General features: G+C 40.3%; 1 protein-coding gene across 1 annotated transcript in view; it reads left to right on the top strand.

The window, feature by feature from the left end:
- Positions 1–17,549, top strand: part of fras1 (Fraser extracellular matrix complex subunit 1) — a 307,798-nt gene that overhangs the window by 157,329 nt on the left and 132,920 nt on the right. Inside the window, 2 exon segments of the mRNA XM_042487917.1 lie at positions 9,374–9,514; positions 14,709–14,855. Of these exon segments, the coding sequence (XP_042343851.1) occupies positions 9,374–9,514; positions 14,709–14,855 (288 nt within the window).

Raw genomic sequence — 17,549 nt, 5'->3', positions numbered from 1 at the left:
CTACTTGACACTAATTAGTTATCGTGCTTTTTACCTTTTAAATTATGGATATTTGCAACCTCTGGGCTCTGATTTTAGAATACATCAAGTCAAACAGCCTGAATACAGAATGTCAAATTCTACATTTTGCATCACACTTGAACAGTCTGCAAATCAAATGCATCCCTGCAACACAGGGGCCATGAGTCTGCATCACTTTGATTTTAAGGATCCCAGAGCCATTTAGGACGTAGCATGATCTGTCTCCTCACAACAGTTTACTTTTAAGTTCAGCGCGGGCCAAGCACCAGAGAAAATTTTGTTTACTTTATCAGGGTGGAATAGCTGTTAGCAGTATTGGATTCCCCTAATCATGCTGGATGGGACAATTACAAATCGATGAGTGGTAGCTGGATTGCAGCATCCTCTAACACCCATTCATCTGTGTGATCACACGGGACCAACGCTGAGCCAATACAGGGGCGAGAGTGGGTTTAAGTTCAAGTTAAAGACTTGTCTTTTAAATGGAAATCCAGTTTTTTAGCAAGACTTGCAAAGCAAATATTCACTCTAACAAGAGATCCAGAATCAAAGGAAAAACACCAGATTAACCAGAAAAAGGAGTGGAAAATGAAATCAAAAAGCAAATTTAACGGAGGTTAATGTTGACTAATGCAATAGAGAATATGATCGTGATGTGAACGGTAGTGTGTGCTACAAAGCACTGTGGGATTTTGGGATACAGAAGCTATGGTAGAGATCGAGCTCTCGTAGATGACGCGGTTAGGTTTGCATTTTATTCAGCTTGAAAGCATGGTAGAGTGGTGAAAGTTTGCTGCATTACCAACAGCCATGACCATTCTCACAAACAGCGTTGGAAACGGATTTCTAATGGAGTGCGATTTTTCAGCACTTTTCGTCAGTCTGACGCAGAAATCACTGATCAAGCTGCAGATATGACAAGATCCTTGACCACTCTTTGTGTTTGTACGGATCAAAGCAGCATTTCCTTTAATGTTTTCTAAGTAGCTCTCTTCTGATAGCTTGAGCAGCTCTTTGTAGGAAATGTTGTCTTCAACAGGTCCATTCTTGTATTTGGTTTCTGTTGATAATGCGTGTCACATACTATGGCTGCTACTGCCCAGAATGTAGTTCCTCGTGACATTGTTACCTTCAGTCTGATTTAGTATTTATCTGATGTTCTGTGCCGATTCAGCGAGGGGAATCGTGAAATATTAAAAAACACCTGAATATGCCTTGAACTGCATCTTCAATGATGTCAGTTGAATTATGTTGCAGTAACCTCTAAAAATTAAATATTGAATTTCTGCCTTTTCTTGCTCACACTTTGTGAAAAATAAAGTCTTTGTGTTCATTATACAGAAAATTGGATTTGAACTGCTTGTCTCAGCACGGAGTTACATTGTACATCAGCTATTGTGCCTGACACTTTTCTTCACTCTACGCTTCCTAAATTAGGCTCGACACGGTGAGCCGAGGATTCACCCGATAAATGACGTGTCATTAAAGCTCCATTCATAGTCATATGTGGAGCAGTTCTTCCATTCTGCCTCTATTCTTAGTAATGTTTCCCTCAGTGGAGTGTCAGACGGTTCAGGTGTACGGCGGTGAACAATGAAGGCTATTGTGCAAATGTGTGTGTGTGTGTGTGTGTGTGTGTGTGTGCGCGCGTGTGCGTTGCTCTAAAAGATCCTCAGCAGCTACTGTCCTGAAGCAGAGGAGGACGACATGTAAACATTCATATGAGACTCCCAGACTCCAGGCTTTATGAACACACTTAAGAACACACACACACACACACACACACACACACAAACACACACACACACACACACACACACACACAAACATGAAGAGTGACGTATTCACTAAATGATCCTGAGCTGATGAGCTGTCAGTCGGCTGAGTGCAAATTCCAGGCTGAAAATCCCCCTCCTCTCCTGTCTGCAGCCCTCCTGTGCAGACAGAGATAGTTGGTGTGTGGGAGGTTTAATGCTGCTAAACAGACAGGTCGAGCTGCAGCTCACGTCACACACAGGAGGGGTTAACTGTGTATCATCACTTGTTTTGCTAACTGTTGTTTGCTTGAGGAAGTAAGGACTGGAAAACTAAGTTTATGCAATCATTTTTAAATACAAATCAGAGAAGTTTGAATATTGACACTTCTTTTATGGAAACGTTTTGTTCTTGTTTTTTGAGTCTATCTTAACTTTCTCTTATCTGTGGTCATTCACTTTGAAAAATAAGAAAAGACTGGGACGTATTGTGACATAATGTGTAGCAAAATTGCAGGAAAAAGTCTGAATGACCTCTCAGTCTTATACAGAGCCGGGGCCACAGGAAAGCTCCGTCTGTACTTGCCGACCAAAGCCACGTGTTCATGCCTGAATGAAAGACTATGAGACGTAAGAACTCTTTTGTCTCAATCAATAGCAATAGCATCATGTAATTTTTGGTCCCCTCTGTACATTTGCATTGTGTGTATTCTTGCGTGTGTTCTACTCTCTGCCTGTAACACAAATTGCTCCTCGGGGACAATTACATTTACTTTGATCTTAAAATCATACATGTGAAATAAAGGCTGTGGCGCTCAGCCATATACTGTACAGTTGTTTTTCACTTGGACTATTTTATAGGATGGGCCTGAAGTTATGAGATATATTTAGTGAGGTGTGACAGATGTGACAAAAAAGGAATCAGCTTACAAGAAGATTAAACATGGGGACTAAAGAGTTTAGGTTTGTTTGATATTTAATGATTTTCCTCCATGAACTGTGAAATGTTGCTCTGTTCTACAACATTCATAACAGCAATCCCTGCAGTATAACGGTGAAAACACCACTTGATGTAATAAAGTATAATCTGCAAGGTAGATTTATTAGTTAACCATTACATTTTTTTTCTTGATCCTGCTACATCTTAGGAGTTGAGGGATGAGTTGATTAAAATCAGCAGTTACTTTTAAAATTCCACCTGGTTGCTCGGGCATGATGCTGCTGGTGACATCATTCAATTCCTGCAGTGCATTTTTTTGTGTTGTGTCCTGTCGGCTCTGAACAAAGTCCGCCCATCTAGTACAAGAGTTTGATCTGGGTTTGTTATGGGTTAACCGTGTCTCTGTGGAGATGTTTGCAGAGCAGTTTCTGATTTTCCGTTGCTGAGCGTCAGTCACATCTCATCCACTTCATTCTCCTGTGACCGGACATTAGCCAGAAGAAGGCTTGAGAGAGGAACAGCTCTCGTCCAAGTCGGGTCAGCCTCGCCCTGATGCCGGTTCACCCCCCCTCTCTTCGTCCGATGCTTTATGTTTTATTTTTCCCCTCTGGTCTGATTGGCTGCTTGGCATAAGCAGTTGTTGGGGATCCTCTCGTGGTCTGCTGCATTCAGTCCAAACCCAACACAACTTTTCCAGATGTTGATATGTGCTTCTCTATCGTAGAAAAGTCGTGCTTTAGCAGAGGGGACCACGGAGTAAAAAAAATAGAAAGATGTAGCAAAAAAGTAGCAGTGATTTGAGGACCTTCTGGCTGATGCATCTACATGTACTGCCGTCGTCATAGCAACTTAACCTTCATATATACGGTCAATGGCGGGGAAGGTGTTAAACATAATGTTCCAGCGGGAAAATAATCTGAAATCAGAGAGAAATAAACAATACTGGTAATCAAGAACACATGTTTTCCTGATGTTAGCATGTAGCCAAATGTGGCGGTGTAGGCCTGGAGCAGATGACTTTATAAGGTCCGCTTTCAGCCAAAGAAGAATAAAACATTGAAAACAGAGTATTCAGAACCCTCTGAAGCCTGAGGTTTTTTTTTTTAACTGATTCTGTTAAAATACCACCTCCTGCTTTACGGTGTCATGCTGAACACAGATCATGGTGATGATGAAAGAGCAGTGGTGGTTGTCAAATCTGCTCACCATTTTTTATTTCAGTCCTTAAATCTGCTCTGAACCTTCACAGCAGGCGAGCGGCTGACCTTTTTGCAGCCGGCAAACACAAAAGGATATTCTCCTGTGTTGCCCGTCCATTAGCTCCAATAACAAGCCTGTTTTTTTCAGTTTGAGGTTTCTCTCCAATCCCCCTGAAAGTGATTCATATTTGGCACTTTTGAATGTAGATTTTTTTTCTGGCTGCTGTTCTCATGAACAGTTTGATTTGATGATTCGACTAGAAACCTCAAAGCCTGTTAACATAACTGCAGGAGTCACTGTGGTCAACAGTTGCCTCCAAGATATAAAACTTCACTTTTTAAAGGCCTTTCCAGTCATGTTTGTACTAACCAAACTGAGTATTTTAAGCCAAAACTTGGTTTTCTACCCCTAACCAAGTGTTTTTTTGTGTGTAAGAGAACCTTTGTGCGTGCATACTTTTACTTTCAATAGTTTAATGCAGTTCCCTGAAATCACATTTACGTTAAGTGTATTTAACAGTAGGCCTTCATCAGTTTCACTACTGCAGAAGTTTTCCTCTTACAACCTTTTTTGGTATCATGTTTCCAGTCTTGGCCATATGCAAGAGTCTTTGCACACGGCACAAAACCTGCACTAACATAGAGTTTAGGAGGAGTTACCTGTGCTAACAGAGGGACTTGGTCAGAGCAAATTTGGGTGGTTAAGAACATTTGGTGCATCTGGAGTTGACTTCTTTTATATTTTCTCTTACCAGAAAATGAAAAGTAAGAGACATTTAGGAGAATGTTGCTGCATGAGGACCATTGTCTGTCAGTGGCCAGACTTCTAGTGTCCCATCACACAGCAGAATCAATGAGACGACACTTGAGAGGAATGAGATATAACCCTCCTCTCCGAGTTTCTGCTGCGTAGCTCGCAGAACTCTCCGCTGCACTGATGTAATGATCAGCCCTGTTCTGTACCAGGAGGATCGTTTGTGAAAGGCATTAAGGAGCACTCACATCCCCAAACTAAATCACAACCTCATCGACTGCACCCGCCTCAAATTATGACCCTATCAGCACAAAACAAAGTAATGAATCCGATTCTCTGAGCGCATGCACCAAATAATGTGTGATGAGAACGCCTGCGTTCACGAATTTGGGTATTACAGGAATCAATATGCGCTTTCTGCCCCGCAACAAATTAGATATCCAAGCTGCAATAAAAGAACGAGAGGCTGCCTATTGTTCTTATTCTCTTCTCTTATTAATAAAATAAGTTTGACAGGGAGCTTATTTAATATGCCTGTGTGTGTGTGTGTGTGTGGGTGTGTGTGTGTGTGTGTGTGTGTGTGTGTGTGTGTGTGTTTGTGTGTTATTATGTTTGTGAGATCTGAATCTGTGTTCATGCTACATAGATGCAGCGAAGATGAAACTTATGTCTGTAGTGGTAAAATGTAACTAAGTACTCACACACAGTATTGAAGTACAATTCTGAGGTATTTGCAGGGTTCGTACTATCATGAAAAACCTGGAAAAGTTATGGAATTTCTAAAAATAGCAAATTCCAGGCTTGGAAAAGTGACTCCAGAATTGTGAATATGAATTATTTAACTGACATTTTAGGTCTGTTTCCAGTAAAGTTTTATTTAAGTTTATATAGTGACTTTGCTGTCTTAAACTTTTCTGCTGCTGCTCTTGAAACAACATTAGGTATATAAAAAATAATAATTTCTAATCCTGTCTGGATTCATTATTTTTTTATAATATATATATTTTTAAATCTGTTATATAATAATGAAAAAGAAGAGTATAGACTGAATTACTGTGACGTTTCGCTTCAACACTTGTCACTTCTGGGTAGCAAACTGGTTATTATTTTGATTTGTGGAGATATGTAAATTCAGCAGACTTGTTTATTTGTGTTGTCATTTTCAGCTGTAATTGTAACATTTAAGATGTAGAGTCACACACGATGGTCAGACCTATCTGATGTTTCTGTTGTGCTTATTTTAGTGCTGCTTTGCTTGCGTCTTTAGATCTCCATCAACAACTCTGCTGTTCAGTGGAGTAAAATTACTTTTTTTCCTGGTGTTTGGTCTGGTGTTTTGATATAACGGCTTCAAATCACCGTCTGTACGGCTCTCTTATTATTGCAAGGTCAAGTGATTGGTTGGGCCTTTTTTTAAAGGTGGCTTTTAAAACTTGTCAATGAAAGCAGAGTTTTCTCAGCATCATTTGATCATATGTACGTGATGCTGCAGTTTTCTACCCATAAATTAATGTAAATAAACATTGTTATTAAGTCTATTGATAAAAATAGAAACAATTAGGAACATCAATAAGAGTAGTAGTTATTTAAGAAAACGTATAGTCATGAAAATTTACCTGAAAATCACAGAAAAGTCACTGAAATGTATTGGTAAAAATGTGTATGAACCCTGTCCTTGTACTTGGGTGATTACATTTTATGCTGCTTTTATACCTCTTGGCCTTTTTAAGTGTTCTTAGCTGACGATACCAGAATTTTATTTGGACTAAGATGCACATCTACAGGTTTCTGCTGCTTCCTAACGCAGCTTGAAACGATCCACATGATAAAGTTTAGTTTTCTGTGTGAAGAGTTTGGCCACTGCAGCAGCATTCCTGTGCTTGTTGTATTTTTTGTATTTTTTTTCACACTTGGCTTCAAATGCATGCAGCTACCCTGCCCTTGGATTATTTACCCTTCATGCCCCCAAACACTTCACCCCTCACCACCGCGGCTGCCCTAAAACAGGCCTTTTGTGCAGCCTTTGATGTCTGCTTTGGCAGAGCGAAGACAAATAGCTGAGCAGCGCTATCAGCTCTGGCAGCTGAGTGGAGCCGCAAACCGACCGGCTGCTGCTGCTGCTGCTGCTGGTGCTGGTGGTGAGAATGAAAGACAAAAGGTCTGTCACCAACTGGCCAGGAGCACAACGTGTGTGTGTGTGTGTGTGAGTGAGTGTGCATATGCACTGCCTGACTTTTTAAGTATACAGACAATGCACTCGAGTATGTGTGTGTTTATAATTACTCCTCTCTGGATTCTTTCAGAGGGCTGTCAGCTGTATCCGGATCTTGTGTACACTCTGCATGACAGCCACTGGCAGGAACAGACTGGTGCTCTGCCTGAGCCAACACTGCAGTGTGTGTGTGTGTCTGTGTGTCTGTGTGTCTGTGTGTCTGTGTGTGTGTCTGTGTCTGTGTCTGTGTGTCTGTGTGTGTGTCTGTGTGTGTGTCTGTGTCTGTGTGTGTCTCAACCTACAAAAAAACATACCCTTTGGGAACACCTCAGTGCCAGAGCGAGGACCTCGAAAAGTCACAGCCAGAACTGTCATTCTGACATCCCATCATCACCCACCTTCTCCCTGCCGCCTACCCATAATCCCCTTCCTCTCTGTCAACTTAATTGCTTAGCTGAGATGATTAAACCATAACTTGTAGATGAAGATGGACATAATAGCCCCTTTTCAAACAGAGATCGCTATAGGGCTGCTACGAAGCCCCTTCTTTATTCTTACACAGAACTAAACAATGGCGTCATCGTGTTGTTTCAGTGTGTGATTTTTCAACATAATGCTTGCATCCCGGGAGCAAAAAGCGGTGATGGGCGTGATATTTGACACAACAGCGTTGGCTTTTAGTGTGACATATAGAGTACGCTCCCGGACCTCCTTGTCTCCCCAGTTTGCAGTCATTTTCGCCTGCTGTTGTTATTTTTCGTGTTAGCTGCTAACTGCTGCCAGCTGCTTTTTAAATCTTCCATGGTGGGTCGCACATAAAACACACAGTCAAAACAAAACCCGACCCATCCACGGTCCCATCGTACTCCTTTTTACAAAGATGGTGCTGTTACTTCCCCTCACTGCTGCCTTACAGGTGAGGCAACTCTGTCCTCCTGAACTGCGATTGTGCCTTTTATAAAGAGCGGCGAAAAGGGACTGATGTCAACTCACCAAAAGTGAAACCAAAACATCTCAATCCCCCCTGGTTGGCTTCAGTATGAACCCAACTGCCTCCATGTAAGCGGATGCATGAAAGGGCGAAACAACAGTAAAAACTCAGGGAATAAATGTTTTTGTCACTTAACCCTTCGAAACCCAGATTAGCATCAGTTTTCTTGTGCTGTGTTAAATGCGATTGACTGTTAAACCTTTTTAAAACCTCAGCAAATTGGTTTGATATCTTTCAAAAACCTGGGGGAAAAGTCAGTAAGAAACTTTGTAAGAAACCACAAATTGCAAGAAATAATTAGAAGGTGACAAAGCAATTACCTGATAATTAGTATTTAAAAACAGAGGGAAATGTGATTTGCTTGTGGCGTTCGAAGGTGGGGCTTAGCGATCAATTGGATCGGACGGACGGATTTATTGGAAGGATTTTAATACTGTGACCCACTGCCCGATCGCTCCTGTGCAGATTCTCACATAAAACGATGTCAACAGCGTAAGAGGGGGGCGGCTGCATCCAAAAAATTTTGTCCTCATTTTTTTACAGTGGGAGGAAATGGAGACACGATTTTTAACATTTATACTGAAAGAAACCGTGGAATGATAACACCTATAAATCAGTGAGCGAGCTCTCCGTTCTTACTGTAATGCATCACAGACTCACTGAGTCGGTAAACATGATCGTATTTTTGACACATTACATCACTTCTGAGTAGTTAATCCTTGCTGCCATTTAGAGCTAAGTTACCTTGTGTAGCTTCGACCTTCCTACCTGCAAGTTCCACATCAGTATCCTTTAGATATGAATCATCCCAAAATGATCCTTGTTGAAGTTTTATGTCTCATCATCTAAACTAAATAGTCCAAAATCAGCAGCAGAGCATATTTCAGAAGTCTCTGCTGGCTCAGGGCCCTCTTGGATCAGGTTCTCTGAGCTGGCACCGACTCCGGTGTTAATGTGTAACTTCTGATTGGTGAATCTGGCCGCCGGCCTCATCTGAGTGTTACATTACTTCTAACTGGCAGAGCTGAGCTAAAAGCTGTTGAGACTCAGATTCCAAAAATGCCAATAGAGAGGGAACAAGATACAGTAGAGTGGCCGCAGGATAACAAAAATAGTGGTGAAAATTGGCTGCACTTCAGGCCCACATACATTGGCTGCAACTATTTTTAAGTGTGTACATTTATAGCAACGAGAGCATTCCTCTTTCATTCAGTTTTGATGCATCAATGCTGCATTGCCACACTGACTTAAACTGACTTGTCATCATGCTGTAACAATACACTCCTGGTTGCTTCTTAGCACCTTATAATAAATGACTGCATCTTCTTCTTTTTCCACAAACAAAACCTTCTTGAGATTCAGCCTTTTTGAGTTTTTTATCGTGGCTGTAGGAAAGTAGCAAAGAAGCACAGTTGGTCCTCTTTCTCTTGTCGTGGCTTTGAAAAACAAAACAAAACCAAAACAAAATATATATATATATATATCCTCTGTGTCCTTTTCAGAGTGTCATCCCTCCTGCTGGCTCTGTACTGGGCCATCTGCAGACAACTGTACGTCCTGTCCCTCCCCATCCAGCCTGCACGAGGGCCGCTGTGTCACCACCATCCCACAAGGCTTCTTTATCCAGGACAACCAGTGCCAAGGTGAGAGCACACACACTTTTTCTTTCTTTTTTGTGTACTTGAGGGCATACCCATCAACATGATACTTTCCCTTGTTCCCAACTTAACCTTAAACCTTAACCCTTAAAACTAAAACATGCAGCCTTTTAAAGATGTGAGACTTGGACGAAATGTCCTCACTTTGCAAAGATGTCCTCATTCTCAAGGTAAAGCAGCTCGTCCTCACAGAAGTAGTACAAGAGCAGCGAAAATGTGGTGGCAATATCCCAAAAGTGACAACATTACAATGTAGAAATAAAAGTCACACATTCAAGATTTTACCAAAGGAAAAGTACATAAGTATCAGCATCAAAACATACTTAGAGTAAAGTTAAGGTACTCATTATGCACAACAATTCAGATTATATTTTCGGATATAATCATCGATGGCAGTGTTTCTCACAGAATTAGACTGTGTGACGGTAAGTGGCAAAGTTTTTGCAGGTCCATGATCACAGCGAGGCGGAGCGCTGCGTGAGTTTTTGATGGCAGGACAATCATACAGTTTGTAGACGTGCACCAAGAAGAACTACGAAAATGAAACTAATTTGATTTCATAAACAGACGGTGGTCAAGTAAACTGACAGTTACTTAACACCAGATAATTCCTTCAAGGCAGCTGATGCGGCCACTATAAAAAAGCATAAAGTCCAAAGCGAGGGCTGCTGTTTTCAGGAGCGCTGAAAAGTTGAATACTGACAGTTGTGTTTGTCTCCTTTGTATGTGTGTTTTTTTAACAACCCGTATGATGCAAGAAGCGCAGCTATTTTCACATTATCTAAACTGGTCCCTGTTAAAAAAAGTTTTGCTCCAAACCAATAAGACTGTTCAGGTAATTGTTAGTGCTGGTGTTTGTCCAATTTAAGGCCGCCTCTCTTGGGGACCTGCAGCGCCTGTAGCTGCTGCTGCCTCTAATCAGGAATAAACCACAGAGGCTGTAAAACTTTGCAATTATTGGCTCACCTTCTCTGACCCAAATAAACTTGTTTCCACAGTGTTAGCGAGAAAACATGTCCAAAACGTTCTTCCCATCCTCGACAGGTGCGCAACACCACTGAGACACTTTTGCTGGAAGGAATACAGGAAAGAAATAGCTTCTGCATATTACTACAAACCAAACAAAAAAAAATGTATAAAGATGTGATTATTAATGAGCTTTTTTCATTTATATAACAACAGCGTAATCGCTCATAATACATTTTCTTCGTATGGGCAGGAATAATAAAGAAAATATTTAGAATAGGAGATTAGATTTCAAAGATTATTTTTGTTTTTCATTCAGGATCTGTTTGAAAGATCTCTGGAGACTTATAATCTGTTTGGATTCTGCCTCCTGGTCTTCTTGGGTCCAGGCTGGAGCTTTTAGTTTACTCAGTAATGAAAAGCATTGATATTACACAAAATTAATTTGGCCCAGAGCCCCTGAGACAGGTGTTATAATTCAGTTTGAGTTCACCACAGATGCACTCTCAGGTTAGGTCAGCAGGAGAAGCTTTTCACAGCTTTGTGCTAAAGTGGGATCAGTGAAGGTGTAGTTTATTAACCACAATTATACTAATTTCTCAAAATTGCTGTTTGAATATTTCTTGTAATATCTTTTGGCCAGATTAACAGCACAGTAAATACCATTAGAAAGGAAGAATAAAAGACTGATTTACTACTACCTCATAAGCTCAACATAGCACCAAACTACATACAGAAGCTGGAAAATTGAGTGCAAGAGATAGTTCACCCAAAAATTAAAATCTACTCACCCTCATGCCGATGGAAAGTGAAGTTTTATAGTCCACAAAACACAGCTGAAGGTTCATGGGGAAAAGGTGTTGCACTCATCTCCAAAGCAATTGAAGCAAATGGTGACCAGGATTCAAACGTTAAAATGATACATAATAAAATGTCTCCATACTCCTCGTCTGAAGTAATCCAAATGTCCTGAAGCCCCAGCGTCAGTTGTTTTGAAAAATTACACTAGCGTCATGTTTTGAGCCTTGTTGTAGGGGCATACATGAGCGTGGCTCCCACACTAAGAGCTAAAGGCTACAAACAAGGCTAAAAACATGACACCACTATGTTTTTCAAAACAACTTGGCACAGTGGGGCTTCAGGACACTTGGATTACTCCACACGAGCAGTATAGAGACATTTTGGGGGTTTTTTTGTTGTTTTTTTTTAACATTTTCGTATCCTGGTCACCATTAGCTTCAGATGTTTGGGGGATGAACGCCTTTTCCCTGTGAACCTCCAGCAGTATTTTGTGGCCTATAAAACTTAACCTGACTTTCCATCGGCATGAGGTTAAGTTGATCCGGTAACACTAAATCTTTGTACATAATGATTTTATACATTGTAAATATGTCTTGTTAATTTAGTTGATCTGTTATACAGTTTTATTTTAACTCTGCCTTGAAAGGTGACCTTGAGTGTTTTTAAAGGCTTACAAATAAAATGAATTCTTGCTTTTATAGATAATGACAGAATTTTTATTTATTTGGTAAACTCTCCCTCTAATTAAAATTCTTGAGTAAATTTGGAGTTACGTTCCACCACTGACGAAAGTTGCCGTGTCATGTTAACCCCTGAAAAGACCTTTGGGAAAGCTCTCCAGCCTGTTTGCCCCCCTCTCTTTATGACCCAGCTTGTTAATGGAAATCCATTTGCTAATCTCCCGTTCATTACATCAGCTCAGTTTACTGTGTCTGACCTCATTTGAAGCAATACGACCTTTTCTCTCTGCTCCGTCTGCCAGCGTCGGTCTTTGTGCCGAATTTTATTGTTTATCTCAAGGAAAACAAAAACCTGTTGTAAACATTATTTATCTCTAAACAGTTTTTATTTTCCTCCAAACTTTGGCTGAGTAATTGAAACGGCAGACAGATACCTGGAGTGTAACGAAGAACGATGAGCTCAGATTACGCTTGCCCCTGGGATATCAAAATAAATGGGGTCTGTTTGCTTAGTTGGCCTCGTCTCATTCACTGTTGATTGGCTCATTAGACGCTACCCAGATCCCCTGCAGAAGTATTGTATTTCTGTCTGAACGAGCGTAAACTTCTACCACAAAGTTTTGGTGCTGGTGACGTTTTATGCTTGGCAATAACACACAGCGTGTATTTAAAGCTCCTTTAATGGATTTTCTTTTCTTTTTTTTTTAATAGCAATGAATCTAAAGACAATGAGTAATGTGAAAGGGGTGTCTGCTAATGACAGAGCCACAACAAACGATCAACTTTGCAGTTCTGCAAAGCTTTTTAAACTCTCTTATTGAGTAGTTTTTTGCTTTATGACTGTATGGTTTAGTCTCAGTGTTTTTCTCAACACTGTTTCCAGCGGCAACACGGAGCTGCTTTCTACGAGCTGACAAGAAAACAGGCTCTGATTAACCCTCTGTACAGTACACTTCACCCCCAGCAACAGAGAGCAGATACAGTTAGAGACCAGCTGATGAAAGAAAGACAGCCTGGACATTCAGCAGCAAAAGAGATATTTTTTTTGGACTTGGTGGAGACCAGATGCCAAACGCAGATGTCCACTAGCAGTTTCCGGTAAAATGCTTTAAATAAGGTCTGTGATTAACACAGGCAAAACATACATAAACAACATAAAATACGTCTGTATAAACCCAATTTTTAAGTTTTTTTTTTTTAAGGTTTTACATGTCTTAAAAAAGCCAGTTGCTAACAAGTGGCTAAATTGGACGACAGTGTTTGTCAGGGAAGTTTGACGTCAGCACATCGGACACGTAAAGTCATTCAACCCACTTTACAGCTTTACAGCAACAGTCCGTGCTCGAACTTGTAGATTTATGTGTTTCATATATTTTTTTATTCTTTCGACGCTAACAAGAGAGAGTTTTGTAGAAAATCAGGCGTGCTAAATCAAATCAGAAGTTGAACGATTTGGGGGGGTGACATTTAAGTCGTTTACCACGATTCATAGCCTAATGATTCTGCCGATTTCATTTACGCTTCAAAACACACAAAAGTGGTGTTTGTCTGTGAAGATTATCATGCTGTTGTGTATAATCCACACAACACAATTGTAATCCACACATTTATAGAGTAATCCTTCGTGGATAAACTTCCATGTCGTGTAAGGGCAAAATGATTTCGGTAGCTGATAACGGAGCTAAAATGCGCCAAAGACGTACGTAAGTTTTACTGTCGTGCATTTTGGAAAAAACTCAAGAATTCATACGATAATTATGACAATATAGCACACAAATGTCTCATTGGACAAAGGGAGTGATTTAAAGGTTTGTGTACGTGTGTGTGTTTGTGCAGCATAAAGGGGCTTCGAGTTTAAAATCACCGTGCAACCCTGTTTCATGAAATGACAAATAAATAAACCTTGTGCAGATAGAACTTGGTGATACCTCCTTTAAATTGTTTTCTTCTACTGTAATAAGCTTTTTATGGCTGTGGAAAAGTGTTAAAAACAACAACAGGGTTTCCTAACAAATATAGTGGATGTGATCAGTTATAACGCCAAAGTTAAAAAACGTTCTCCTATATAGGAGAGTTTTTCTTTAAAAAGAAACATTGTGGAAAATAGTGAGAGAAACTGAATAAAAAAACGACCTCGATTGAGCGGTTGTATAACAGTTCTCACTCTGTTTGCTGTAAATGTGGTCTTTCTCTCTCGTCTCATTTGCAGTCACACGGCCATTAGTTGGTGTTTAGAGTGTTTTCATGTACTTTTTTCAGATGTGAGGATCAAAGATGGCCGTCACTGTTCCTCACAAACATTTATCTTTTGCAACAGCTTACTTATAGCTGCACTTTATGATTGGAAACAGTTAAAATACCATTTCCACCACGAGTAATATGTTTATGCCCTCTTCTTCCTGTTCTTCGCTCCCTTATTCCTAATTTCTCAATTCTTCTTTTTCTCTCCTTTAATGTCCCTTTAATACTCCCTTTTCAACTCATCCGCCTTTCTCCATCCTTCCCTGACTCCTGTTTTTTCTCCATTACTCCAAACTCTCCTTTTCATTTTATCCCCTTTTCTCTCCTTCCTCTCTGACTCTCCTCCTCACTGTCCATCTTCTTCCTCTCCTCCCCCTTATCCTTCTTCCTCCCTGCTGTAATCCTCCTACATCTTTTCTCCTGTCTCCTTTTTCTGTCTCACACTTTACCTGAATGTTTTGACCCTTTTCTCACTCTCCTCCATTTCCCAGCATGCCACCCGTCATGCCAGACCTGCTCCGGTCCCTCCCAGGCCGACTGCACCTCCTGCCCCCCGCTGGCCTCCCTACAGAGCGGCTACTGCAGGACCAGCTGCCAAGAGGGGTTTTTCCTCAACGCTGCCACCGGAGAGTGCCTCAGTAAGTCAGCCTGTGTTTGTCTGTGTAAATGTGTGTGTGTGTGTGTGTGTGTGTGTGTGTGTGTGAATGGAGGCTTTGCCATTTGTGCAAAGCTTTCATCAAATTCGCTGCCATGAGTGCTTGTATTTTTATCCTGAATGGCCCCGGTGGGAACAGAACCACCAACTCTGGCAGGGTTCGAGCTGTGCTCTGCCCCGCTGAGCTTTGCATGATCACGCACACAGAGATGTAACAGGTCCGTAGCTCCAATAACCTGCATTATTCATGAGAAATGCAACCATCTTTGTACAAAAAGGATTGATATCTTTTACTTAAAAGCTCTGCAGTCAGTTGGTTTTGATTTGTTGGGTCTGAAATGATCTGCAGGGCTCCGAGCTGAAGTAAAAGTCACAGTTTTGCTGAGTTTGCTGAAATATTTTAGCATTTTTGTCCAACTGTTATAACATATGGAACATATGGAAACAAAGCAGGCTTTTCCGGAGGATAGAACAAAGCAAGGTTTCGTAATTACAAGAGATAATTGACTGACCGACTTTACATGTAAATTGGCCCAAAAAAAAAAGTTCCTTATTTCTGGTGGAGCAGCTTTTGATTATCAGAATTTAAATGACTGTTGTTGGAATTCACTCCAAAAAACAAACAAAAAAAATCACTACAATCTGTCCATTCAGACCTGATTGCAAACCTAAATACTTTCATCATGTACTGTAATTTGAGTTATAGCAGCTGCTGCAGTTTGCCAATCAGCCTCCTGCAAATAAATCACAACAGAGTAAAATGGCATCTCAGAAAAATATATTTTTTCAAATAGACTAACGGATGTGGCTGAGCAAGTGAAGTCTTGGATGGACATAAAACCAGTTGTGTTTTTGACTAAAAAACAGTTTTTAGGAGGAAAAATATTTCATAATGAGATACTACTGTGTGTCGACAGTTACAAGACCAAACTGACAGAAACAATGAGTTAAAGTAATCAAAATACTGCTCATAGACCATAAACCTATAGTAATGTTTCCTGGAGAACCATGTGTTTCTATGTTGAGGAACATTTCCTTTCATTACAATTGGGGAGAAATTTAACTTTTGAATTTTTGGGGACAGTTCACCCCAAGATCAAAAAGGATATTTTTCCCTTTACCTGTTTATCGCCATAGACTGTTTTGGTTTGAGTTGCGAAGTGTTTGAGCTGAAGAAATGTCTGCCTTCTTTTGCATATTTAATTAATTTACTATTACACAAGATTACGTAAAAGCAAGCAAGCAATCGTGCAGGCAAAACCTGCTTATAATAAAAACCTTCCCTCTAGAGTTTACAATCTATTCAAATATTATCACTAAGTTTCTCCTTACCATAGCAATATAACAAACGAGTAGTTATAGCAGACATAAATGGAGCACAGCTAATACATTAACTACAGCACAGGTGTTTTTTCATCTTAGACTTACAGGAAAATAATGATGGACGATGATGGTTTTTGAGTTGTGCACTAAGAGAGAAAATAAATGTCCTTGGCTTGTCTTGTTTGATGTAAATGAAAATCAGAGTTCATTATAAAGAAGTTATGAAATACATCTGGTAAGCTGTGCTTTTGAAACATACATTTATATATAAAATGTCAGTTTGATATATATATGTTCATATAAAAAATTGGACAGGAGTTTTAATATAATGACTTGTGTTGCTAAAAACGCCAAAAAGTACATTAAAAAAGTCAGTGGTCTCTTTGTTGTGAGCAATTTCATGTAGGAACTATTTTCTTTTTACCGAGCTACACCGACCGACCCTATCACTACACAGACCAACGTGTGCTTCGACTGCTAGCTCATCTGTACACCGCGTGCTGTCACGATCACGAGCCTCTCGTCTGTGAGTAGATGCTCGCCTCCTTCTGTGTGATGAGACGGTTGGCAGCTAGAAAAAAAATAGGTCCTAGATAAAAATTCTCCCAATAAGGGCTGTGGATAATTTTGAGTAACCAGGTCATGATTTCTGGAAAGAGACATTGCTGTTGAGGTTTTCAGATGTATTTTTTTGCGCTTTGAGCACCACAAGCCGAGTGTAATCTAGTTCCTTTATATTGGAGCAACACTCTGCGACTCACACCAAAACCATCTTGACTGATAAATAAATAAAACTACAAGTGAGGAAAAATGTGTATATTTGATTTTGGGGTGAATTGTTCCTTTAAAATGTTTTCAAATACAACAAACTGAGGAAAAGTTAATTTCCACAAACTTATCTCCACCTTTTGGTGTAATTTTAAAAAACTTTTAATGAGTTTCTTGCTTACAGTCACGCCTCTCAGAGAAACTCTACATGAAACATCCAGCGGGATAAAGACGAGCTTTCTTTAGATCTCTGCTAATAAACACCAGCCTAAGATACTTCACACCTCCCCGCCCTAATTCTCTAACTCATCCTGCACAAAAAGTACTATTTGTCTTTGGCAGGCAAAATATGATAAGCAGAAGATAAAGAGAACAGGTAAGACTGGAGAACCTGTGTGTAAAGCTAGCTCCTGCTGTCCTCCTCACTCTCACTGGGTAATGAAATGAGTTTTACCTATCTGGACCGCTGGCTGTAGATTAAAAACAGGCGTGTTTACACGGCGGGGAGCCAGCACGGAGAGATAGCAGGGGGGTAAACAGAATCTGAGGGGGAAAAATAGACGCATTGACTTTTAATTACAGTTTT

Source organism: Plectropomus leopardus, chromosome 6 (genome assembly GCF_008729295.1).
Source record: "Plectropomus leopardus isolate mb chromosome 6, YSFRI_Pleo_2.0, whole genome shotgun sequence".
In the NCBI taxonomy this organism is placed as follows: domain Eukaryota; kingdom Metazoa; phylum Chordata; class Actinopteri; order Perciformes; family Serranidae; genus Plectropomus; species Plectropomus leopardus.
The sequence above is the reverse complement of the archived record's forward strand: the minus strand, read 5'-3'. Positions and strand labels throughout refer to the sequence as shown.